At 32.3% G+C, this 27,812-nt stretch overlaps 3 protein-coding genes across 3 annotated transcripts; 2 read left to right on the top strand and 1 right to left on the bottom strand.

The window, feature by feature from the left end:
- Positions 1-23: 23 nt before the first annotated feature.
- On the bottom strand, positions 24-12,807 carry LOC111000288 (ankyrin repeat domain-containing protein 50). The gene is made up of 10 exons (XM_022269676.2): positions 12,702-12,807; positions 5,077-5,192; positions 4,307-4,461; positions 3,689-3,821; positions 3,209-3,391; positions 2,758-2,863; positions 2,312-2,452; positions 1,633-1,724; positions 1,279-1,428; positions 24-1,026 (listed from the first exon to the last, which is right to left on the bottom strand). The coding sequence occupies exons 2-10, from the start codon at positions 5,185-5,187 to the stop codon at positions 706-708; spliced, it is 1,392 nt and encodes a 463-aa protein (XP_022125368.1). The 5' UTR covers positions 5,188-5,192; positions 12,702-12,807; the 3' UTR covers positions 24-705.
- Positions 12,808-16,531: 3,724 nt separating this feature from the next.
- Positions 16,532-26,847, top strand: LOC111000285. Its single transcript, XM_045631386.1, has 5 exons — positions 16,532-16,576; positions 20,587-20,755; positions 21,090-21,256; positions 21,815-21,981; positions 26,295-26,847. The coding sequence occupies exons 2-5, from the start codon at positions 20,587-20,589 to the stop codon at positions 26,494-26,496; spliced, it is 705 nt and encodes a 234-aa protein (XP_045487342.1). The 5' UTR covers positions 16,532-16,576; the 3' UTR covers positions 26,497-26,847.
- On the top strand, positions 24,421-25,782 carry LOC111000284 (leucine-rich repeat-containing protein 34-like). Its single transcript, XM_022269671.2, has one exon. The coding sequence runs from the start codon at positions 24,421-24,423 to the stop codon at positions 25,780-25,782; it is 1,362 nt and encodes a 453-aa protein (XP_022125363.1).
- Positions 26,848-27,812: the final 965 nt, after the last annotated feature.

Raw genomic sequence — 27,812 nt, 5'->3', positions numbered from 1 at the left:
AAGGTGTTTGAGAAATAAAAGAATAAGAATTTAAAAATATTTAATAACGTAATAGCGTTGAATCGATCAAGTAAACATCTTAAATCTAATATTATATCACAAATATATCACATTTTTGAACCTAGTAAAAGTTCAGTAATGATTTACATTTACAGTATAACGTTTAAAGTTTAATTATTTCCCCGTAAACTAAAATTTTCTTCTCTTCACTTAATAATCGGTCTGCGCCATTTTAATAAAGTATTAATTCTACTCTTTCTGACAAATAATGAAACCATCTGAGATAATGATTAAGTACGTTTTAGGATTTCTCAATAAAGCTTAGTTTTTGAAGTTTAAGCAAACGATGTGCATATATAGTTCCATATATTTAAATGAAAATGTAAATAAAATATTAAAAAGTAAATATATAAACCTCAAGTAAATAAAATATGTAATGCTTGAGAGACATTAATAAATATATAAAATATGACTTTTAAACGATATAGTTAAAAACCCTTGGACACTTTCAATACAATAATAATTCTAATCTAATCTTAGTAAAATATTTAGTCTTATTTTACGTAAAAAATCCTCATTGATATAACTTTATTCTTAAATCCGTCAGTACCTGAGGACAGTTATTCCCGAATTTCGGACAAAATTTATCTACTGGCAACACAGCCATAGACAACAGAAAAAGCCATAAAAGCAACCTCAACTTTTTTAACTACACTCAAAAAGCAGGTAGCGATGGAGAATGGTAGGTATGTCCAACTTCTTAACAACTTTTGCAAGTTCTGTACCAAATATTTTACGCATAAATATTCTAACTTGCCCAAGCAAGGCAATTGGAGTCTTTGCACGTTTGATTAAAGCTTCTTTTTGCGTTGGTGTAAGAATGTTGTTTCTTTTTATCATGCAGAGGTCAAAGGATTCCGCGGCGTTTAAAAGGAGATAGTAGATATGTTGGTACTCTTCTAGCGTGACGTTTTGAAGGTGGTTGAGTATGCCGTCCGGATCCCGAAATTGAGTTTTCATTATTACCTAAACATAGAAAAATATACATACATTCTTGCATTTAATTTTGTTTGTTAAATGTTCTAAAAATATTTACATACAATTTAAATTTATGTTGGGGGCCTAATGTGGAGTTAAATTTCTAAACTTTTCTCGTAACTAAAATTAAAAATTTACAAAAATTTTTTAAATTATCTTTAGTGGTATGAGGCTTCTAAATCCATACGTTTTAGACAATATAATATGAAGATAGTTAGCGCTGTGTTTTAATGCACTTACCCTAGCACCACTTCTCAACAAAGCATAGACAATATCAGCGTCTGGCTCAGTGTTGCTAGCTAAGTATTCCGCCAGTGCCGGTCTTAGTTGAGCCCCATCATCTTCATTGTACACCTTTTGATTTGGGTCTGCTCCACTTTCAAGTAGAATCTATGAAAAAAAAGAGAATAAGTTAAAAAATTTAAAATGGCGTCTTAATTTATATACTTTGAAATAGTCAATCTTATTTTGCAATTGTATTATTCAACGGGTTTAGTTACTTAATTATAATCTCCACGACATATTATTTGATAAATTAATGATTAATTTTTACAAACTAGTTACAAGAGTTAGCCTTTTTGTCTTGATAATTACCTTAACAATTTCCTTCCTGTTAGATATATTATCAGAGCAGGCTACATGGAGAGGAGTGCCTATTACAGAACTTGATGCGTTTACATGGGCACCTATAAAATAAGAATATACTTAGTAAAATGGACATTTAAACTGTTGAGGTGATTCAAAGTCGAGACTAAGCACTAAATATGATTCCAGAACGTCATGACATAGGAATTTATAGTTCGAGACAAAAGTTCGCGATTGTGCTTTTAGTAGGAAATAACCTAGAAGTGGTGCTGGCTTGGCACTGGCCACACACATTGTTATATGATTAATAATACGTTTATCGTTTAAGTATGTATGTCACATACAATTCCTTTTTAACATTGGAGTGATATGGAAAAATTTAAAAGACTTCGCATATCTAGTCTGAATATCTAGAACATGCGTACAGATACCGGCAAACTTCTTGAGCATTGGACAAGGGAGTGGGAAAAGTTTTGGCATCTTAATGCAGTACGGGACCCAAACGTCAACTGATTTACCAATAACGCGATCGACACATCACTCTCCCGTCGCCCCATGTGATACCTAAAAATCGCTTCTGCACAGACAGGACATTTGTTCACCATGTTTGCCAGTTTCAATATGTCAGAATAATCTGAAGCCATGGAAGGCTGATAAAAATGGACATTATATATTTAATAAAACTTACCAGCTTTTAATAACATCTGAACTACATCCACGTCTCCTTTCAGTATGGCAAGGTCAATAGGCGATGGTTTGTTCAGGTCTGGACTTTCATAGTTGACTTTCGCGCCTTGCTTTATCAAGAGGTTAACTACTTCGGTATTTCCTGTAAGGGGTATTATTATACTGGTGTTTAAAATATTCGAAATTGACTTTTTGGTACGTTTTTCATCAGAACTTTACCAAAATGAGGATAATAAAGATATTGTCTATGGCTTCTTATCAATTCTAATTCCTTTTTTTTACCCTATGACAAGGTGTCATAGGGTAAAAAAAAGGAATTTAGTTTACATAACAGTTTTCAGTAATATATCAAACTTGCTTAGACAATCGTCTAACTAAACAATGAGTCAAAATGTTATTTATTTTTAATAATTTATATATAATTATTAATGTATTAAATAAACATACCACTCAAAACAGCATAGTGCATGACAGTTCTGTAATCATTTCGCGCGTCTGTTAACGCGTTGATGTCTGCTCCATAGCTGAGAAGCAGCAATACTGATTCGATTCCCTGTAAATTAATTAAAACCTTTATGTAACACTGTAATATAAAGAGTACCCATGACAAAACACATTTACAATTGTAGATACTATATAATGTAGGTAGATTGCAAATGACACCAAGGCCCAGAAACAATCTAATGCACAGATACACACACACACTATTGACATTTGTATCGCTTGGCCCGGGGAACAAAGTCGTCACGGCAAAACATTTTTTTCCCAGGAAAAATAAGAAAGATAATGCTATTATTACTAGGATACTAAGTAGGTACATATAAAATATATGTATATTATCGTTTTGGCTTAGGTAAGGATAGTGTGGGTATTTAAAAAATAAATAAATAACGATTACCTTTCGTTGCCGGGCAGCTTTCATCAGCGGTGTCAGACCAGCTCGGTCCCTTGAGTCAGGATTTGCACCAAACATGAGCAGCAGCTCCAAGTATTCAGGGTCTGACACCAGATTGATTTCAGATCCAAAAAAGTATCTTTTATTGGGATCTGCACCATGTTCCAATAATAAACGTGCTACGGCCTGTAAATTGTAAGTTAAATACGTTTATGTATGTGTTTCAGCTTTTACATATAATACTATAATGTATTTCTAACACACAAATTTACAGTATCTACAATATTCTTAATCTTCATAGTAATTATAATTAAAAATAAAATATAGGTAATGTTTGGGACCTGTGGCACTGTACTTTTAATTTAAAAAAATATTCCTCGCTGTATCGCGATACTAATCCGTTGAGTTTATTTACATTAATTTATGTGAATTATTTTTTATTATTAATTTTGATGTATACCAAAGATATACAGTATAACTTACATAGTGTTTATTCCGTATAGCGAGACGTAGTGGTTCATCGCACAAAGTGGTTCTTGGGAATTCTTCAGCAGTATCTTGTCTATAGTCGACAGCAGCACCACTTTCGAGTAAGAGTTTCACTAGTTCTGTGTACCTGGGTAAATAAATAGAAATGTAAAAACTTATATAATAAACGATTTTAAATCAAATGGTGACTTTCACCAGTATAATACGCGTAATAAAAATAATTTGCGACCAACCAGGCTCCAGGAGATAAACCACTCCTTATATGGAAATTGTATTCGTTTTTACACCAAACTCCCAAGCGAAATTATAACTAAATAAATTCAAAGCCCTCATTAAAAGTAAAATAATCAAATTTTTTTTTATAAATAATAAAATTTATTTAAGAAGACATGATAATATGATCCTAATCCTTGCTCCAAATCAAACAATTTGTATGACTAAAACCTTAACGATTAAAAAGAGTGACAGAAAGGGACTTGCCAGTTCTTCTTCCCTAATTTCTTGAGCGAGGAAAGCACCAGATCTGGAGTATCTGGTACTATCTACCAGGTGCCTACTTAAACTTTTAATTAGCGTCTACTCCAACGGAAACGGGGAACAGATCTGACATACCCATGTTCTGCCGACAGATGGAGAGCGCTATAACCACAATCATCAGTGGCGTTGATGTCACACCCGCGTACCAGGAGCAGCCTTGTCGCTTCCAGGTATCGCTGCCAAATCGCATAGTGCAGGGGACGTAGACCTTGAGTCACAGGTTCATTGACCTGAAATCATAAAATCCTTTAAATTTAAAACAAAAACACACAAAACTCGTCATAAATTGTTTTTTGTTTTTAAATTGAAATCTTAAAATCTATTATTATAATATACTAGCTGACCTGGCAAACGTCGTTTTGCCATGTATATCATTTATAATAAAAAATAGGGGTTGATCGTAGAGGGTTGAAAATTTAGGGTTCTATGTATTTTTTAATGCTGTTGATACAGTTGATAAAAAAATAAAAATTTATCTAAAAATTAATAAAACATATTTAGGGATGGATTACCCTTAATATTTAGGGGGATGAAAAATAAATGTTGTCCGATTCTCAGACCTACCCAATACGCACACAAAATTTCATGAGAATCGGTCACGCCGTTTCGGAGGAGTTTAACCACAAACACCGCGACACGAGAATTTTATATATTACATCTAGTCCACAGCAATGAGCTATTCGTTTCATCTTTTATTCCATTCCTTCAACCTATAAAAAAGGAATGGCGAAGCTGAAATTTAACCATTCAATGTTCACCATCTTTTCAGTAGAGTAGCGAGTAGATTCTTGGTCTCTAAAAGCCGTGATAATATAAACAAATGAAGTAGAATAAATGTATACTACCTTAGCTCCACAAGCAAGAAGAATCCTTATTTCATCCAACGGCACCATGCGGATGATAGAGTCAGCAAGCTCGCGCTGGAGTGACTTGTCTGTTATCACCTCAGAAGGCATTATCACTGAAAATAATGATTAAAATAATAGTAAGACTGGTTCACAAGTTTTTCACGTATAAATGAAATCGAATTTCCATTCCATTATTGTCGCTTTTGCTATTTCACACCCCTTAAAGTGGGTTTGCCTTGTATTGTATATACAAGGCAAACCCAACTATTTCAAATTATGTTCCAGTTATGTATCGTATACCTGCAGATTACAACTCAAATTACCAGCAAATACATATATTAAATGTGACTAAAAAACTATTAAAAATGTATTTAAAAAACTGGTATCTTTATATTATATATTTATTATAATGATCAATGAATCTTAGAACTTATAATTTGTAATTTAGTATGAATTTATGCTTTGTATAAATTGGTAAAACTGTTCTTTATGTATGTTTGAATGTGTATTACGTTGTTGGTTTCTGTGTATAATATAATGGTTTGAATATCGTTTAATGAGTAGCTGTAGGAATACTTTAATTAAAAAAAACTATTTTTTTTTTGTTTGTTTCATTTTATTTTTAATACAAGTTGAAAAGAACCTCTGCGCCTAATAATCTATAATTATAATTGTTCATACTCTTCAAGATACAACATAAAGAAGTACATAATAATTATAGTCCACAATTGGAATTACATTTTATAAATAACTCTTGGTATTTGGTTATTTACACTACAAAGATCACTATTACTGCGTAGACCGTAGCACACATGCCGTAGCATGTTTTGTAGAACGTATGCGTAGCAGCCAGAATGTAGCGTCGTAGGAACGGATTAGATTTCCGTAGGACGACCATTTTCAATCCATTTTTGACCATCTGAGATGGACATCTAAATCCAAATATTGATTAAAGCTGCCATTAAGGTTGAGAATATTAAATAAATTATTAGCTCGATTTACGAAGAAAGAAAATTGTTTGTTTACAATGCATTTACGCCGTTACTGACAAAACATTTAAGACACCTCGATTTGAAGAGTAATTATAAAATCGTCGTTTTGAAATAAGACAAATTTTGCTTTTTTGGTACAAATGGTTGCAAATGGGGCTCATCTGATGTTAAGTAATACCGCCGATCGTGGACACTCGCATTGCCAGAAATCTCGCTAGCGCGCTGCCGGCTTTTCAAGAATTGGTACGCTCTTTGAAGGACCCTAAGTCGAATTATTTCGGAAATAAAGAAAATTAAATGTATCGTCCAAACCAAACAATTGGTATTCATAGCTTTCACGTACGCGCCTCAAATACACGTGCAATAAAAACAGCACGTGGTAAACAAGCTGTGTTTATAACGCATGGACACATGTTCGGACATTGACACATTACACATTACAATTGCGTAGATTATAAGTTTGTCACGTGTCTACGTCAATTATTTGTTAGGGAATTCTTAGGGCCTGTTTCACAATGTATGGATAAAGTGTCAAATAGCTATGCAACACATAAATTATTCGAAAGATAAAAGTTTCAAATAAGATACTTCGAATTTCATGACGTATAGCGCTATCTGACAGTTGTGAAACGCAAAAATACTATTTATCCTACCAGTAATGAATAAATAGCTTATTTGGAACTTATCGGGACATTGTGAAACAGGCCCTTAATATATAATTACAGGAGCTGTCTTTACAATCTGTCTGCAAGCCTGTCTTTTAACCAAAGATAGTAAGGGTCATTTATTTGGAAGATAAAAGTTCAGAATAAGCAACTTAGCGTTTCATGACGATGCAAACTAGAATTTAATGACGTGGAATAAATGATACCATGATGATCTTATGTTCCAAAATAAACGTATTTTATTTCTTTTATTTCAGCACTATCTGACAGTCGTGAAACGCAACAAACACTAGTTTATCCTACCAATAAGTAAGAAATAAAAATAAATATTATTAAAAGGGACTCCTTTTAATAATATTTTTTAATAATTAAATTTTAAGGTTATTTATTAGATATATTTTTATGTATTATGTTATTTCTGTATTAAATATGATTAGAAATTAAAGAAATAGCTTATTTGGAACTTATCCGGACATTGTGAAACAGCCTTATAACAGTATAGTACGCACTTATGGAGATTAAATATTTTGAATTATCGTGAAATGAAACGCTTTTCAAATTCGATCGGATATATTGGTCGTGACATGAGTAAAGTTATATAAATTCCAGTATATTGCGTCATGTTTTACTGAAACTTTTTAATAGGTTATTATTTATACATTATAGATTAAAATACAAGAATTTTCCTTAATTATTATTAAGGTTTATTTAAGCTAAGTTTACATCTTTTACTGCAAAATACTGCCAATAACAAAAAAAGTAAGTAAATGTCTTCTAGTCGAGCACTATTTTCGGCGTACAGACTCGAGTGATAACGCAAGTTTGGCTCCGTACATCGAGAGCAAACAACGTATATGGCAGAACGTTGCAGTATTTGCTACCGCGGCTAATAATTAGTCTACCCAAGCAGATAATAGATAGCCCTACACTAACCAACATAAACTCTAAATTAAAAAAACTACTTTTATATGCATTTGTCGCGCTCCTAAACAAGAATACTATGGTTACATTTATACAAAACACAGCGGTTTTCTAATGTAACGTTTTGTGATATATTATATTCTGTAAAATGAAGAAAAAAATCTATGAGGTATGTGGTAAAAATAACATATTATTAATTTAATCCAAAGTAAACAAAAACCTGCGATCAACACTACGCATTCAACGTAAACAGTGCCACGTGGCGCCATCTATTGCACGAAAATACATCCAAGGTTATCGCCCTCGACCAATAAAATATGACCTGTGTTTAGAATGGAAGATAAAGGCAACATGTCTTTGTTTATATTGGCATTCTGCCAGTATAATTGTCGGAAAACAAAAGACTATCACGGAGTTTTCAAAGATTTATTGATGTAGTTGATGAAGTCGTCAGTTTATCAGCATTAATGTCAATAATGCATTTTAATAAATCAAAATAAGCCACATATAAGGCCTTTTAATTATAATAATTTTATTGATAAGAGCTAGACTAAATTCGTCATTTTAAATTTTTTGTTTTTAATGTAATAAGAGGCGGCTTTCAGGCCGTTAGTCAAACGGGGCCGTCCAGTTAAAAGGCTAGGCTGTTAACTAAACAGCTAATTAAGCTAGTTGGCTGCGACATAAACATTTACAAGTTCAAACACACGATTGGTAAACATTATTTTTAACACACAATTCAATCCTTTTGTCTGAAATGCGCCATTGCATTTCACCAACTGTGATTCCCCGTTACATTCTTAATCGATGACAGACATCTGTCCCACTTCCAATACATAAACAAAGTCTTCTGTATACTACGTCAACTTTCGCATCGCCAAATATAAAGTCATCGGCTTTTTTAGCTTAATTAATAATAATATTTTCCTTAAAATTGACGGAATTAATTTTAATTCCACCAAATCAAATCAAAGTTTATTTATTTAATTTAAATGCGACTTAATGCATGCTTATGAATGTCAAAAATGTTTACAAAATTCGCGAAAGAGCAAAACTACGCCACCCGTTCGCAAAACTACCAAGAGTCCTTGTTCTGAGAAGAACGGGCAAGAAACTCAGCAAGTTTTATCCTCCCTCTACATACAATAATTCAAAGGAAAATGTCATAAACACCATATTAATAAGCTCTATAGAAAACGTTCCTTTGTAACAAAATACTCACACACACACACCTTATACACTCTCGCATACAAACGAATAAGTTTATATAAATTATCGTAACTCTTCGTATATATGGAGTGTTTTGGATATATGTTTAAATTAAAAAATTGTAAATATTAGTTATAAGTATCTGTGAATTATCAATAAACAGTTAAATAAAAACACTTAATTTGGTACCAAGAATTCTACATGGCTAGGACCCATACATCTAGCACACATTTTCATATAAAGCAATTGGCAAACGGGCAGGAAGATCATATGATGTTTAGTGGTACCGCCGCCCATAGACAATGCCAGAATGATCGCAGGTGCGTTGCCCGTTAGAAATTAGTACGTTCTTTTCTTGAAGGACCCTTAGTCGAATTGGTACGGAAATACTTAAGTGGGCAACTGGTGTCACAAAGAGGTGGTGCGCGGCAGAAAAAGCGCACAAAATTTTCGCAATATATATAAAAAACTTAATATATGACAGCATTAAGTATGTTTTTTTTGATGTGAATTATTTGTGGATGGTTCAATAACACCCAGGATATTTGGATATTTACAACTTAGCTTATATATTTTGTTTATTAGTAGTCATAACAACACATATATAGTATCTATTTTCTTAAGTGACATAGTAATAATAAAAATAATTAAAAATTAATAAAAAGAAACCTAAAAAACAATCTTTACATACTTCCTTGACCTAGGGTACAATTACAAAGCTGGGTGTCAAGGCTAGGGTGCTCTTTCGTTATGGATTCGCCCAGTTGTGTTCCTATACTTTAATCCGTGATAATAGAGAGTGGAGTTTCCATACAATTTTGTTCCAAATAACGCTATCGCCCTAAAAATAGTCGAGTCAAGCTTATATTTGAAATGACGTCTTTGCAAGGTCACGTTAGACGTGTCTTCAAGCCGTCTGCCAATATCATTAACGTTACTATAGCAACGTTATTTGTTTTTTCAACTCTTGCGATACACTTTATAATCAACTAGTCTTCTAAAAAAATCTGTAAATATTGTGATTTTCGCAGACTTCAGATAACAGTTATGTTTCTTAATCTTGCCGTTAGTGTTGAATGTTAAAAATTGGTGCTTCATTAGACTATTTAAGGGTGTATGGTTATTAATAGTTAATACATAAAACTTACAATCACGTTAATATTGTTAAATGTGACTGTCTATTTTGTATATTAATAATAAAATAACCAAGACATTCTTGAAGTTATTAAATTAATGAGTAAACACACAAGGATAAATGAATAATGTACAAGAGAAAGTATAAAAAACAAAAGACGTATGTTACGGGATTTTCCGTAAACAAATGTCAAACTGAATGACACGTTAAGCCAATTAAAAGTTATCTGAAAGTCTCGTAAATTTCCTTTGTTTTGTAAGACGGAAAATGGCGCGCGGTTTGAAAATAGAATGCGTCGGTTGACCCAGGCCTTGACACTAAAACGAACTTTCTGGCATCGTTAAATTTGTATACAGGACACACTTCTACGCAATATTTTTAATATGATGAAAAATCACGTCATTTTTGTCGTAGATATATATAGTATTTGTGTTGATCGTAATTTGTATTATTAATTACAGATGGACAGATCTCAAAAGAAATAAAAGTTAGAATGGCGGAAATTATGTAAGCTTAAAATACTGGCAATATATGGATTATTTAAAACCTGGTTGAGGGATAGATCAAACCAGTCAAAAACACGAATAAAATTTTCAATTGCAATAAAGATCGCGTACTAAATTAGACTTGCCACAATTCGATGTTTTTATAATTAATATATAATTTTTTTTAATAAATCTTTTCTAATAGATGCAGTTGGTTTCCTGTAAACAGTTTTTCGATTAGGGTTTAAAGCAGATTCGGCCTTGTGTTTTCAGGGTGCAACTCTAACTCTATTCTGAATCCCTAATATCGTTTGTTCAATTCTCAAATCTCCATAAATCGACTGGAATGGAAGAAAACCAGTATACTTCAGGTATAAATAGTCGACGGCATGTTTCAGGTACAGGAAGCTAATAAATAACCTTTAAAAATCTCAAAAGCAGCAAAATCTGCATCCCAGTCTTAAAATGATACAAAAGTGATTCGAATTTGTAATGTGCACATATCATTGTTTCAATTACCAAAGAAAAAATTAAATCACAATCAGTTAAATGTATTAAATACGTTTTGTTTGTTTGTTCCCTTTTCTAAATCTTATTCTAGTAAAATGTATCATGTATTCTAGCTTTGCCTATATTTTCAGTGTATTTGTTTGTAATTATATATAATTTATGTTAGCTGTAGGATTACTAAATAAATAAATAAATAAGGAGATAAGTTTTTATATGAAAATATTACTGGCTACCAAAAAAAAAACATTAAAAAAGGGGGGAAACCAAAAAGGCGCCAAACGCATTCAAAGTATTTGTATTGATACAAAGTACTCTTAAATTATTTTAAACTCGATATACGTATTTTGAATCCCCTGTCCACTCCACTAGGAACATAATCTTGATCACCTGATCGCCAACTCGTGGTAAATAACAAAACATAAACGTATGTGAGTGTGTTTATAAACACATATGTTCCCAAAATACTCATGTTTACATACGAACTGAATGAAATTAATGATTGTTTTGCATTTCCTATAGTCTGGGTTATTTGTGTTTACTGGACAGTTGCGTACAATTTATTATGTTTATGTACTGCCTACTGAGTTATATAGAGTCACTCTTATAATTTTACTAAAATTATAAAATATTTTTGCCCTATACTAGCAGGGGACAGACGGGATGCCCAAAAAGGGCACCTATTTAATTGGGGGCGTTGCTGCCCATTGTGGGAGCAGCATACCATTCTCTCGGCTTGCCTTAGACCCAAGTCGACGGCCTGTGCCAGAAACAGGAGGCTGATCACCTAAGTGTCTATAAGATTGACGATTTGAGGCCCAGACGTAAAAGGATGTAGCGCCGTGATTTATTTGTTTATTTATAATAAAGATTTTAAAACCTAAAATTGGGAAATAGGTGGTGCAACAAAGAAAAATACGCAATATTCTGCTTATGTTTCTGAGGCAAACATATCTTTGTGCCTGAGTGACATAATGTTGTACGTTTATTCACATTTTTTTGGAAATGAAGATTAAAAATCAGAAATATAGCGTTAACTCTGACTTCCGCCTGTCATGGGGTGAACGCAAAAGAATGAACGCAACGAAACGCAAAAGAGGAAGACAATATAGAAGGCGGATAGACCAGATTAATAAAATGGCAGGTATATGCCAGATAGCGGAATAGTGCAGATAAGAATAGCCTTTACCAGAAAGATGCTTTAAAAAAATTAAACGATAGAAATATAAATGTGTGTTAACTACAGGCTATTTTTATAAAAATATCAGGAAAGTAAATAAAAATGTAATGTTGCTAAATTGTAGCAAAATATAATAATGCGTATGTACACTTGAAACAACAAAATGGACTGGACCTACTGGGAAGATGACGTAATAGAACTAGGGAAAAAATAAATTTATGGAAAAATATGGAGGAGGCTTTTGCCCTACTCTACAAGTATTGGAAGACTAACATTACGAAGCTTTTTAGAACTTTTGCTAATACATACCTATACTAAGAAATTTATAAACAATGATTTTTTTTATAGAACAGGGGGCAAACGGGCAGGAGGCTCACCTGATGTCAAGTGATACTGCCGCCCATGGACACTCTCAATGCCAGAGGGCTCGCGAGTGCGTTGCCGGCCTCTTAAGAATTGGTCCGCTCTTTTCTTGAAGGAACCTAAGTCTGTATTTGATAAATAAATAAAATATTATTAATAATTTACCTTTTAATTACTATGATTTCCGAATACACTGAAATACACAGATCACTCTTAACACACAAATATTATATTGGATGCGTGTGCTTCCTTTCTTGTTAAATGTTGAACTGATTTCAACGTGGAAGGAAAAACTGGATAAACGCCAATGGAACACTGCCAAGTACGAAGTACTGATGCTTAGGGTAAATGGTAGGTATCATGTGCTATAAAATTATTATTTTTATATGAACATGTAATAACACACAAGTATAGTATTTACAATATTCGTAACCTTTTGTAGGATTTTCAACCATAATTTCAATTGATAAATAAAATATTAAAACAAATTAAATGGTAACATATAATTTTTATAGTTAAGTTATACAAGGCTTAAACTTATTTAGAATGATATAGCGGTATTTTAACTGGGAGTTATGGTTTCTATTGGAACCATTTTCTTAAATCTAGGCTTAGTTTGTAAGGTTAAATATTTTCATAATTTCTTTGGAATTACTAAAAGATTTAACTATAAAACTGTGTTAAAAATATTGCTACTGTGAACTCATTATACATATTAAGATGTCTATAGTGTCGGTGACAGCATTCAATAGGCGTAACTTCTTTGTTAATACAAGTCAACAATCGGTACGCTTTCCCTTCCCACCTCACGTGAAACAACGCACTTTGTGTGTACCTTTAACATCCCTATCTGAGAATATTCCGGAGATCAATCAAATACAACAACAGTTCAAATATAACAGGAAAACAAAGTAGTATATTTTCATATTAAATTTTCTAGTAAATTATATTGTTAATACACAACTGTCAAAATAGCTATGTTATGTTATGATCTAAATCTCACAACTGTAACCATTATAATAAATAATAAAATGTGTGCGTGTACACTACTAGACGCACACATTTTATTTCACATCTTATGTGTGTACTTTCTCTAGTACACACGTAAGATGTGAATCTACTTTATGTCCTTATTTTTCGAAGAATGATCTATATGCATCTTTACAAAAAATAATTATATAAAGTTAAATTAGAGAATTAGAAAAATAAAATACTTGATATAAATTCTGAAATAAATAATTATATATTTTTTGGAAATTAATTAACTATTTTTTACAGAATTAGAATTATAATATCATTAATTGTAATATATTTATTACTATCATTGTTATCGTTATTATACGTTTTTGTTATTAATGGCTGAGAATCTCTTAGAAACAACCGTGGTAGGGACAAGAAAGAGAATGTGACTGTAATTTTTTTTTCACTTCAACAATTTATTTAATAACAAAATGCTACCATTACATTGATTACTACAATGCAGTAATTATTTACATTTATATCACATCCAAGACAATACACACACATAGAAAGAAACAACACAACATTGAACAGTTCAGCTAAAAATATTTATAAGACTACATATTTATTACAGCCTAGGACATGAAGCAAATCTTTCAAATGTATGCAGTTCATTAATTATTTCCATAAATTGTGTCATGTGTGCCCTTTTCGAGATTTTAGTTTTTGCTGAGCAAAGCAGTGTTGGCCTAGTGGCTTCAGCGTGCGACTCTCATACCTGAGGTCGTAGGTTCGATCCCGGGCTGTGCATCCATGGACTTTCTTTCTATGTGCGCATTTAATATTTTCTCGAACGGTGAAGGAAAACATCGTGAGGAAACCGACATGTCTTACACCCAAAAAGTCGACGACGTGTGTCAGGCACGAGAGGCTGATCGTCTACTTGCCTATTAGATTTTAAAATGATCATGAAACAGATTCAGAAATCTGAGGCCAGGACCTAAGGAGGTTGTAGCGCCACTGATTTATTTTATTTTTTAGTTTTTGCTGAGTATACAAATAGTAACGGTGATCGATGTATCCTAACGTAACCAACAGGTATCCTAGCCACTGGAGCACTGCCAGATTGTTTTTCTTTCCACGTAATTTGGCGTCATATATTGTATTCTGTGAACTTCGTTTCGGCTTAATATTTATTTAGCTTACCGTTTAGAATCTACATACCAACATAACATGGAACATTTTGCTATGCTACCCTATAGTCTGATCGCCTTTCCAAAATAAAAACTAAAGTAAAATTAAACATTTGTTTTTCTCACAGTTAAAGAAAGCAAAAAGATACACAAGTTACATAACTTATTTTGTGATTCATTGTTATCTATATACATATAGACAAGTAGTGATCCTCCTCGTGGTTTTTTTTTATAACGGGTCAGAGGTTCTGTCTGTTAATTGAACGGGTCTGATGTTAATTCATATGATGACAATAGATGACATTCTCAACGCCAGAGTGCTCGCGAGTGCGTTGACGGCTTTTGCCAACATCCTATGCAAGTGCTATATAAATAAAATGTCGCAGCATTCATTCTAAAGTCAGGGTTCAAAAACTAAAACTATACGAAAAATAACATAATGTTTGGTAAGATTCTGTTTATATATTATAATTATTAAACGGTAATAAATAATAACAATGAGTAATACACAAGAATTGTATTTTATTAATTAAAAAAAGTCTTAAAAAGATCAGCTAAAAAAGTCAATAACAAAAATCAGTCACTTTTTCCATAGTGATGTTGCCTTTAGCACAAACCCCATTAATTTTATGGAAAGCCTTGCCCTCAATTTGTTTTTTTGCCTTGTTTATTTAAGAGGCAAAAAAATTTTGAATAATTTAAATGTTGCATTAAAAAATTACTGGTTGGTAACTTCTTTATTCTCTGCTAATTAAAAAATTGCTACAGTCTTTTATCTCTGGGACTTTCTGTATGTGTTTTGTGATATTTTAAAAAACGTAGGTGATCGGCCTCCTTTACCTGACACTAGCCGTCAACTTCTGGTATAAGGGCGGTTACCTCACAATGTTTTCCTTTACCGTGCTTTGTGTTTGATGAAGCCGAAGATTGAATCTAAGGTATGAGAGCGGATACCAAAACTGCCCCAAAAAGATCAGGCCAACATTCCTCTGCGCTTTCTTCCTTAAGTTATATAAGGATTATGGTTATCAAGCTTTGTGATGTAATAAATATGCGATAGTTTTATTCTACGCAAGCGAATCCACGGTATAAAAGATGTCAATTTAAGAGAATTAAATACCGTTTAGCGGGATAGATTGGATCATGTCGGTATGTTATACCGTTGATACACCGAGCGTAATATTCGATGTGAATCACAAAATATGTAAGCGTAAAACCCAAACTTTATGGACATAAACTTTGAGGAAGTATATTATATATAATAATGGAGAGAAAAATTCGAATAATTAAGTTTAGTGATTTTTTTTTATTAATAACATTATAATATTTACTAACATGAGAAGGTAAACTTTATTTCTCATTGTATATTACAATAGTTAAGAACAGTACAATAGCACGCAAGATATAGAAGACTTCTTGGATAATGACATTTTTAACGGCTACACCACACAAAAAAGAAAACAATATAAATGACCAAGAAACAATAATGTATAATAAATCGTAAAAAATATTATATATTATATATAGTAGTATATTAAAAGGCCGACAGCGCGCTTGCGAGCCTTCTGGCAGTGCGAGTGTCCATGGGCGGCGGTGTCACTTAGCATCAGGTGCCTGCCTGTCTGCCTCCTGTTACATAAAAAAAGCATATATAACTTTTTAGCTATGGCCTAAGGGCCAGTCTGAACCACCCGTTAGCTTAAAGGAATTGTTCACATATGTGATAAAATATTTATAAATTAATATGTAAGTTATACGCAGGTTTGCGAAATGTTTTATTGTACCCTGTGTACCAGGGCCTATCGCCACCCTCAGGGTTTTCTTGCTATTTCCCGGCAGTCTTCATATAGACAGCTTGGAGAGGTTATCATTTGACACCAAATAAAGGTAAGATTTTTTTAAATTATTAATTAAGAAATCTGTGTAATATTTTCTTTCAAAATCAGTAAGTTCGCGAATTGGTGCGTCATACGTAGTAGTACGTTTATATCATACTACAATACCTCTATATATAGTATTGGTGGTTACGATTATATTAGTTGGTATCGTAACATATAGACGAATGGGAATTAAACTTGAAACAAAAGGACATCCTGGAAAAGAACAAGTTCCTGAAGACCCCAGTCAAGTTAAAGTGAATCCCGGACATATTTCATCAGCTACTCTCTCAAACAAAGTTCTCGAATAGTCGCTGATTTTAGGAGGGAGGTGTTACGTAGCCCTTTACCATGGAATCTGCATTTCGCAATATTATAAAGTATCGCACGTCCCTGAAGTTACACGGTGTCAGCGGAACCTATATGTCACAATTTATATGAATTACACGAGTCTCTTTATTTTATATGATTGTTCGCATTCAATTTCCATACATCGGGTTGATTAGCCGTAATTTAAATTGAAATTTTTATTTTTAAATAAATTAGTTTTAAACATTTGTTTTTTTTTTAAACCTTCGGCTGTGGCCTTCTTAATTGGCGGAGTCGGTAGGATTTGTTCGTAAAGTCAGTGAATCGATCACGGACCATGCAAATTCGAAAACCTACGAGAGCCGATTTAGCAAAGAAACCAAATGTGGTGAGTACCTAGTTTTTATTTAGACTTGCCAAATAATGATTTAAGTTTTCTTTTATAATCGTATACCAAGATTTTCCATCCTAGAGAATCACGGATCCCTAGGTTAGGTTATTAGTAGGTATTATACGTAAAAATTTAGAATTTGATATAGGTAGAGATTTAAGAGGAAATATGTCGGAGCTTTTAGTTGACAACATATTTAAGTTTAGTTCCTGAGTTTGATGGTAACCCGAATGTTCTCACTAGATTCATTAATTTATGTGATCAATTAGTGGCAAAATTTATTAGGCGGAACCGGGTTATGAATTAAGTAATTTAGCACTTATTAATTGCATTCTCAATAAGGTTACTAGGCCCGCCGCGCGGATTCTAAACTCAAATGGAATTTTCGAAAATTGGATCAGCATACGTAATTATTTAATTAATAATTTTGCAGACCACCGTGATGAGACCTCTCTATATAATGATTTATCTCTTATAAGTCAGGGTTCAGGGACACCTCATCTACCTCACCTCACTCATCGTCTACAACCGATGAGTGGTGTAAGTCACTTTGTTACTAAGACCTCTCAACCTAAACCCTTTTTCACCGGGCATGATTGGTCTAGACATGGGAACCCACCATCCTCTAATTATTTTAAATTTAAAGATGTTAATTTTAACGTAGTATATAACCAAAACGACTATGACTTATATGAACATGACTATTACTATGACCCATATTATCAGGAATATTATTATTCAGAGCCTGTTTATGACATGACTTATGAACAGTATCAAGACACTAATGACTATTCATCTCCTACTGTTGAAGAACCACAACAAAGTTCAACTTCAGATCAGGATTTTCAAAAACCGGTCAAGTTAGAAAAGCCAAAATAGAAATTAATTTGTATATTCAACGACAATTACCGTATATTCAAATTTACAATCCACCACTTAAGTTATTATTTGATACCGGTGCTAATCAATCTTTTATTAGCCCCAAAGCAGTAATTAATTATTTTTCAGACATACCTTTGACATTTGATCCATTCGAGGTGACTAATGTCCATGCAACCACTAGGAATAACTATTCTATTACCTTACCTTGTTTTTCGGAATTAAATATTAATGAAGATATTAATATATTATATAAATTTCATGATTCTTTCGATGGTTTGATTGGACTCGATTTACTCACTAAATTGGAGTCTAAAATTGATCTTAAGGATAAGATATTAGTAACTAAATTTGGTTCGAATCCGATTCTTATGTATAACTCTAGAAATTGTTATTTATATGAAGATATAATACCTGCTAATAGTACTAAATTAATAAGAGTTCCTATCGATTCGCTAGATGGTGATTTAGTTCAAGAACAAGTTATCTGTAATTATATCATTCATGAATGTATTACATCCATCAAAAATAATAATCGTGGTTATGTAGAAGTAGAAAATCCAACGGATAATGATATAATACTTTCTTTTGATCACACCGCACATGCTGAACAACAACATTGAGCAATGACTCTAATTTGCAACATTAGAGTCTGAAATCAATACCCGAATAAGTTTAAATGAAGGATGGATTACCCAAAGATCCAAACTTAAAGAAAATAATATATTTAATCAGGAATCAATTGACAAATACGTAAAATTAATTTTAGATATAGATAATCAGTTGGAAGCCGATTTAATGGAGTATGCTCATTTAGCTCAGCATCTCTTCATCCGATCAGATAATATAGAGAATTTATCTGAGGAATTGTTAAGTTTAGGAAATACATTATCATTAATACGTGCATCGAGCACTCCCTATTCGATAATAGATTTAGATGAGAATAATCATATACTGGATAAGTTAAGGATTTTATATTCAGCAAATGAAATCCTTGATATTGATTTAAGGAATTTTTATGAAATAATTAAGTTAGGATATTTTTACTTAGAGAGGCAAGTTTTAATAGTAATAAAAGTCCCAATTATTGTATCCTATACCTATGACCTTTATAAATTAGCTGTTGTCTCGAAAAACCATAAAGTCCTTATTCCCAACTCTGTATTTTTGGCAATTTCTGGAAAAGACTCTAGCTACATAGAGACAGAATGTCCGAAGTTGAATTCGTGGTTTCTTTGCACCTCAAACCCAGATTATAGGAAAGATAAGCATGATTGTGTCCAGCAGTTGATCACCCATCAGAAACTCAATCAGTCCCGCCCCTTAACTTCAGTTGTCGTGCAAAATGAAGCTTTAGAACAACTCAATGACAAGCATTATACAATGAGTTTTCCAACCTTAACGAAAGTTAAATTATTTTGTGGACAAGAACAATATAGGACACTACAAGGCAGTTATGTAGCAACCATTCCACTTAACTGTTACCTCAAGGCACCAGGATTTACCATTACTAATGTGAATAATCGTATAAAAGGTCATATTGTGAAGATATTGGAAATACCACAACATATTGAATCCAAGCATATTGAACAGCCAACATTAAATCTGGCATCTGCAGACCTGAACACTTTCCATAGTCTTAATACGAATATGAGAAGAACGAAGATACGAAGCGGTGTTACGTAGCCCTATACCAAGGAATCTGCATTTCGAAATATTATAAAGTATCACACGTCCCTGAAGTTACACGGTGTTTGCGGAACCTATACGTCACAATTTATATGAACGAGTCTCTTTATTTTATATAATTGCTCGCATTCAATTTACATCGGGTTGATTAGCCTCAATTTTAATTGAAATTTTTATTTTTAAATAAATTAGTTTTAAACATTTGTTTTTTTTTTAAACCTTCGGCTGTGGCCTTCGTAATTTGCAATTAACTAGATTGCGATTGTTAGTAAACTAAACGTTTTTGAACCAACATTTCGTATGTCGTCCCCAAAATATACTATATTCTGTCTATGTATATGAATTTCTACTGAAGAGTTTGAATAATTAATTTTTCGGCTAACTAAACTAAAATTTCTTATTTATTCTTTTAATATAATTAAGAAAGGAAAATAAAATATTCAAAATTACCATCCTTGGAACACTTTATTAATTTTAAACAGCATCTCTACATCTTGTACAACAATAGTTTAATTATAAAATGTAGAAATTATTACATCGACTAGCTGCCTAATATACAGAGAATCCTAATGAGGACTAGTGCATTTTATTTTAACCTAAATATCATACATATTTATTACGTAAAATAAAGTATTATCTTCAATTCTTTTATAGTGGAAAATACTATATTAAATTTTATACAAAGCATATTTTGTTCGCCCTGCTTCCAGAATTATATTATCTGACTGTCTGTATTGTTACGAATATTTTAGATGGTATTCCACCGCCCTTCGTCCATTCCCCATCCAACTATCTGGCACCGATTCACTGCGAGAGGAACCAAGCTTCGAGTCCAAGATATGACGGAAGAGCAGGTGGAACCAGCTGTCCAGTTGCTTGTGAAATATTTTATGCAGGATGAACCGCCCTGCAAATATATTGGTAATTTACATTAATACATATTTAAAAATAATTTCGTGAAATATAGGTAAGCGACAGATATATACAAAAATACAAATGAAAATAGTGTTTTATAATATTTATTTCTGACATATAAATTTTAAATATTATTTATAAAATCTGTTTTTCATCTGTGTCTGAAATTATTTTTCGTGCTAAGTTATGTCACTACCCATGGACACATACATTGCCAGATTACTCTCAGATGCGTTGCAGGCCTTAACAACGCAAGTACGCAATAGTATTTAGGTATGCTGTTTATGAAAAAAAGATATTTAAATTTAAAGTAAAATACATACATACATCAATTTTGTAGGTATACAAAAATATCCATCCACGCAGGCGCACCTGGAAAAACTTTGGCGTGATACCATTAAAGATAAGCTGTCCATCGTATGTGTAGAAGACAAGCCAGGTAGCCCTGTTATAGGTGTCAATGTCTTGACGGTCGTCTCTAAGGATGATAAAGAGGAACCCTTTCAGGTAAAGTACAGCGGCATTACATTAATGGAAATATTATTACTGTGTGCGCAATTAACACTGGCTACAGTGTTACCGCCATGAAACCCCAACGACCTGTAACAGAACGATCTACTTGTCTAAAAAAGATATCAAGATATCTTTCTTAAAAATAAAATGTTCACTAACGTTGCAAATTTTATTTATTTATAAATTTACTAACTATATTAAGAAACATGTTGTTAACCTACGCTGAAATGTAAAGTATTCTGCTTATACAACAGTCAAGTACATTATATAAAATAACAAAGCCTGTTTATTTTAAATTTTTACAAACATTAAAAATAGTTAATATTTTTTTTTCTTGTTATCCTAATAACTTCCTTGGCGTACCAATTATTGGAATCCCTTCACAGGTAAAAGCTTACCAGCTTTCCAAATATCTGTATCCATGTCTTTCTTTCTCCATTCGCTTTCTGCTAACGCTTCTATATCTATCCACTTTTTTCTAGAACACCCTCTTCTTCATTTAATGAATCTTTTATTAACATTATATTATTACACATAAAAATATTATCACAGACAGATGACAAAATATGGGCGAAACTATTTGGCGCAGTTGACTGTGTTTCACGCGGTGTGGATATCTTTACCCATTACGGCGTTGAGGAATATCTTACTGCTTTTGGCCTGGTGGTGGATCCAAAATGGCGGGGCTGTGGGATTGGAAAGGAGATTTTATTGGCACGGTACGTAAAAGTCAATTACTCTTTTCTTCCCCACTTCTTGGCCTGCACAGTTTGTGCGTTAGCCACAAAAACGTCTTTATAGTTTAGACATTTTCTAAATGTCCCAATTACTCTTTCTCATTAATTATTAGACTACTCGATAAAGTTTGTAACCTCTATGTCAAAACAGCTGCCCCCTGTTCTATAAAAAAATAATAAAAAAAACATAAAGCTGTGAAAACCAAATATTTTTTTTTATTTCTAAATATATTCATATCCATATATTCCCCAGCAAGGAACAGTTTATATTGAAAACTTCAATTACCTTTTTCACTATTTCTCTTTACCTATTATTTATGTTTCCCACCGTTTAAACTGTAAATCCCAAGTACTAAATTAGCTAAATCAGTCCAGCCTTACTCCAGTTGTAGCGAGACAAAGGAACAATTCATTTTTATACATAAGATACTAAATGAGGCGATCAATTTAGTTACCATACATTTTTAATTATAATTTACAGATTTGTGTTATGCGGGTCACTATAATCTGTATTTTGTAAAACGTAAGAATTTAGTCGTGTACCACCAATACTACTGTTAGTTTAACCCGACCCAGCATCAAGCGAAGATGTCTAAGAAGGTCCCAAACTACTAGTAATAATGGGCTGTCTTGCCTGAGCTTTTAAAACAGTTCTCGGCTTATCGAGTCCGACATTACCTTCCATGTCCTAATCTGACTGTTATTCTTTGTGAACAACATAAAGATGTACCATTAGACCAATGCCGAACACGATGCAAAAAACATCTCTTTCCGATTGATGGATCGGACAATTCCGTAGACATATCTCATACTCTGCAGCACCTCGACTAGCCCAATATTAACGAGTAAATATTGCATATGGAGATCATAAATTTAATTTAATCGAAGCTTTTTAAATCTAAGGGCCTGTTTCACAATGTACGAATAAGTTCCAAATAAGCTATTTGTTACTTATTGGTAGGATAAATAGTATTTTTGCGTTTCACGACTCGATAGCGCTATACGTCATGAAATTCGAAGTATCTTATTTGGAACTTTAATCTTTCGAATAATTTATGTGTTGCATAGCTATTTGGCACTTTATCCATACATTGTGAAACAGGCCCTAAATATATTAAAACCGAAAAAAATATATTTGACGAAACCTTATAAAGAAGGAAGGCAAACTTTACATTGCAGAAAGCTCTGTTATACCGCCCATGGGCATTCGTTGCCAACTCGCAAGTATGTTGTTGTCGAATGTACATAAAGGATGTTACCATACAATATTAAGAGTTACTAACAATTCAAACTTCATTGGAATGGTTTCGTATCAAAGTAAAAAGAAAATCGTATTAGCAATTATTTTATTACAAATAATTTTCGAACTTCCACGACAATTATATTAATTTCATAATTTCCTGTATTAATTACTAGCTGCTGCCGCGAACTTCGTTTCTCCTTAATGCCTAGGCTACATTTTTAGTACATGCCAACATGGAACATTTTGCTTTGCTACCCCCTTTTTTAATTTTTTGGTTGATTTTTTACACCTTGTGTCCGAAAAACCCTAATATCTTACGGAACCCTATTTTTGTTCAAAATTAAATATAGCCTATATTACTCGTGGATAATGTAGCTTTCGAATGGTGAAAGAATTTTAAAATCGGTCCAGTAGTTTATGAGCCTATTCATTACAAACAAACAAAGTTTTCCTCTTTATAATATTAGTGTAGACAAAACATTACCTTAGAATCGAACTAAATATCTCACTTTTCTTTTTTACAAAAATCAATAATACGGTAATAATAGACGAAAATGACAAATACTTGGAATATATTCAGGATTTCCAAGTATTCTTATATTAAACGCCGAGGTGAGGAATGCCTATAATATTTAGACCCGCCTCTTAACATTTCACCTCCTTTAGATTGAATATGTATAATTGTATTTACATCATAAGACACATTATAAGCAAATTAAACTTTAAAGAAATAACAAGTACAATAATAAATTTAATTTAAAAACAAGTATTATAAAATATTTAATTTATTTATTTATTTATTTATTTATTCCGAATAATTTATGTGTTGCATAGCTATTTGGTACTTTATCCATACTTTGTGAAACAGAGAGAAACCCTAAGTCTAGCTGAAATGAGCGTTAGCAAACCCTCTAGCGAGGTGACAATTTATTTGTTTATGCTTAACGATCTGTTCTTGGCAACCCTTGTATAGAAATAAAATAACTTCCGGCTAATAAAAAAAAATAACTTTAGAGAAGTCCAAGTGCGTAAATTTATAAAAAAAAAACAATAAACCACATACAAATAAGTTTTTATGTGGTCTTCGACGTAAGTGACATTTCTCAGCTGTCATCATCACAAAGTCGAGTAGGTAACATTTATTATTTAAATTTACTATTGGTAATTAATATTATAAAATGCAATTAAAACGTAAAAAGCGTCGATGTATCTGTGAAAAGGAAAAAATATTGAAACAAATTACTGGTGACGCGCCATATTTAGAATGCACCGAAATTAATAAAATTCGCTTGGGACTTTTTACTGAAAGAAACTCAGATGGTACCGCTCATTTAGTTCTTAGAGGAAATGATATTTATAGCAGGTACCAGAGGCGGCTTGGCGATGTCGACATTCAGGCGCTTATACTATACATACGAGAGTCTCCCAAGCGAGTAACACGTCTAGATTTATCATACAATCAAATTACCGACAGAGGTTTCTTTAAACTATTAAAAAAGTTACTCATCAAGGGCAGATCCAGCATAATTAATTTAAATATAATGAATAATAATTTAACAGAAAAGTCGATTTTGAATTTGTCAAAATACGCTGATTATTTAAAACTAAAATATCTAAGATTGAATGGAAACGACTTTGGGGAAAATGGCGGCCAATATTTTGCCGATTTCTTAGTGAAAAATAAAACCGTTGAATTTTGTGATATTGGTCAAACATCGCTAACTTTAACCGCTATAGCACATATTGTTACAGCATTGAGAATAGATCACGGTGCGAACAATACAATTAAAGTTCTCGATTTAAACAGACTTGTACCGCTCTCCAATCGATATTCGTATGAAACGAAATGGTTAGCATATCACATTGAATATCTTTTGGAAAGAAACTCTAATATTATCGAATTACATTTACAAAAGAATGAATTCATATCCCACGATATGGAATACTTTGTGAGAGGTCTGCGCAAGAACAAAACGCTGCTGTATTTAGATTTGGGATACAATAAATTTGGTGATTATGGAGCCGGTTTATTAGCAAATTATCTTAAAGAAAACCCACAGTTAATATTAATCAATTTGGCGGGAAATGGCATTAAAGATACAGGAGCTCGAGCCCTGAGCTTTGGGTTGCCGTATTCAAAAATTCGCGCTTTAGACATGAGTAACAACAAGCTGACTGATGTTGGCCTTTTGGACCTGTTGAATACTTTAAAAAAGGCTTTTTACTTGAGATTTTTCAATATTTTTGGTAATGAAATTGGACACGAAACATGCGTTGTTATACAAAGAATGCTTCTAAGTGGCGCATTATTTCAACATACAATTGACGTTAGGTTATATGAAGTTGACGAAGTTTTGCATGCCGCTTACTATCCAAATCCTGCTGATCGTAATAAGCATAATTATTACTGTGAATTAGAGTTCGGATTTGCACAACCTATATATCATATAAGACGCAATGTCTTGCCAGAGAAAAAAATTGTAAAAGTGGATTGTAAGCAACGACATAAATTAGATAAGACTGATAGAAATCGTTTTTGAATCCAATTATTTAGGTTTTTATCAACTTTTGTAATTTGTATTTGATTTCAATTATATATTTTATTAATTTTCATTTAATTGCTTTAGGTAAGTGTAGGTAATCAGAGGTAATTAATGCGAGTATGAACAACAAAAACGTCAAAATACTTACAGAGTAAAACATTTTAAATTAATAAAATTTAAATGTGGATCCAGTTGGAAAACTATAATTACTTACTGCAGAATTGTATTGCTATTTACTAATGTTCTTCCGAACATTTTTTATATTCAGTTTTTATAAGGGTACTTTCGTCTCTTTCTCATATTGTCAGATGTAACCACCCATTATGAACATCAATATGGATATAATATAAGTTTTGTTCATTCGTCTTTTAATTTGCAATAATTGAGTTTGTATTTTTATACATAAAATTGATTATAAGATTCTCTGCTTTCGACAATATTCATATTTCATTTGAATTGACATAGAATGTTTACTTTAAACTCTCATAATATATTATCTTTTTACACAGTAAGCCCATTTGCACAGCCCTAGGCATAAAAGTGACAGCAACTGTATTCACCGCGGCCGCGTCGCAAGCTGTGGCCCAAAAGGCTGGATTCCAAGACATTTTTACAATCACCTATGAAGATTTGGCGGGAAAGGGGTTTAACTTTCCAGGCATTGAAGAAGATACTAAACATTCTAAGTTAATGGCACTTGTAATTCTATAAAAATATTTCGTGATGGAGATAAAATAATATTGTTAACCGTAAAAAAACAGCGTCTTAAAACATATAGTTGAATATTTTTCATAGCCATGTTATATAATTTTAATATATCATAATTTTTATTTAACTTGTCATTGTTCATTTCATCTAGTCAAAACTAGTCAAATGCATAGCATTCAGGTGCTCCTAAACAGCCCATTTTATCGCGAAAATGTATAGCTGCAAGGGGGGTTTTTTTGTAGCATATACGGCTAGAATATGCAATACTTGGCAATATTTTTAGTACGACTGGGACATAATAATGATGTAGTCACATATAAAAATTGTAGCCCGTGTAGGGGCCCCTTTATATAAATACAAGTCATTCCTATTACTAATCTTGTATCTAATGTTTTTATTAAATGCATATTTACATTTAGAGTTTTGTTTTATTGAGTATGTCTATGTATATGTGAAATATTGGGTTTAATTGTACTTTTTTCTTTCGCATAACATTACAACATGGCAACCGTAATTATATTTTTTAAAGATTATAAAAAAGCGTGTTACTCTAATGTTTTACAATTATGTCACTGTCACTTTACGAGTAACACGTTTTTTTAAAATCTTTAAAAAATATAATTACGGTTGCCATGTTGTAATGTAATGCGAAAGAAAAAAAGTACCATTTTTTTGACAAGATTTTAGAAGCCATCTACATTTTATTTATTAATAACAATTTTTTTTATTATTATTAAGTTAATTATGTATTGGCGTTGAAACTAAAAAATAAACAATCATAATTTCAAGAACCTGCCACAACTCGTTTCTAGGCAAGGTTAACAGTGGCCTAGTTCCTAGGACGTACCATGCTTGTAATTACATAAATAACCGTCAAGATTTTTACGTGTTAATTATTATTTTACTCCATAATGTTATTTAAACCTATGATCTATTTTATATAGATTACTCTCAATTACCCATATTTAAAAATTATGGCATAATACGCTAGAATGGAGGATTCAATAAATAACCGGTAATAATCTTAGTACTAAATTTTTTACATAATATTATGAAAAACAAAAACTACAACTACCAGTCAATTTTCCACCAGGAATGCCTTACTTTGATTATTTAATATAACCGAAGGGTGTATTAAATTATAAAATATCGAATTTAAGAAATCGAAATAAAATTAAGTGGAAGTACACCAATTGAAACCATTTTTTATGTTTTTTATTGAAACCGGCTTTCTTAAAAAAGAAACAATACATTTGGGAAGAATCTCTAATAATGCATAGAGAAATCTGGCAAGACTGTTATCCCTAAGCACAGACAGT

This window comes from Pieris rapae, chromosome 15, assembly GCF_905147795.1.
Source record: "Pieris rapae chromosome 15, ilPieRapa1.1, whole genome shotgun sequence".
NCBI classification, from domain to species: Eukaryota; Metazoa; Arthropoda; class Insecta; order Lepidoptera; family Pieridae; genus Pieris; species Pieris rapae.
This window is presented reverse-complemented; position numbering and strand designations above follow the sequence as displayed.

Coding starts and splice junctions, on each gene's coding strand:
- LOC111000288 (XM_022269676.2), bottom strand. CDS start 5,187: ATGCCTTCTGAGGTGATAACAGACAAGTCACTCCAGCGCGAGCTTGCT. Junction 3,822..4,306: donor CATCTGTCGGCAGAACATGG/GTATGTCAGATC, acceptor TTATTTACCCAG/GTACACAGAACTAGTGAAAC. Junction 1,725..2,311: donor TCAGATGTTATTAAAAGCTG/GTAAGTTTTATT, acceptor CTTATTTTATAG/GTGCCCATGTAAACGCATCA.
- LOC111000285 (XM_045631386.1), top strand. CDS start 20,587: ATGGTATTCCACCGCCCTTCGTCCATTCCCCATCCAACTATCTGGCAC. Junction 21,257..21,814: donor ATAAAGAGGAACCCTTTCAG/GTAAAGTACAGC, acceptor ATATTATCACAG/ACAGATGACAAAATATGGGC. Junction 21,982..26,294: donor AAGGAGATTTTATTGGCACG/GTACGTAAAAGT, acceptor CTTTTTACACAG/TAAGCCCATTTGCACAGCCC.
- LOC111000284 (XM_022269671.2), top strand. CDS start 24,421: ATGCAATTAAAACGTAAAAAGCGTCGATGTATCTGTGAAAAGGAAAAA.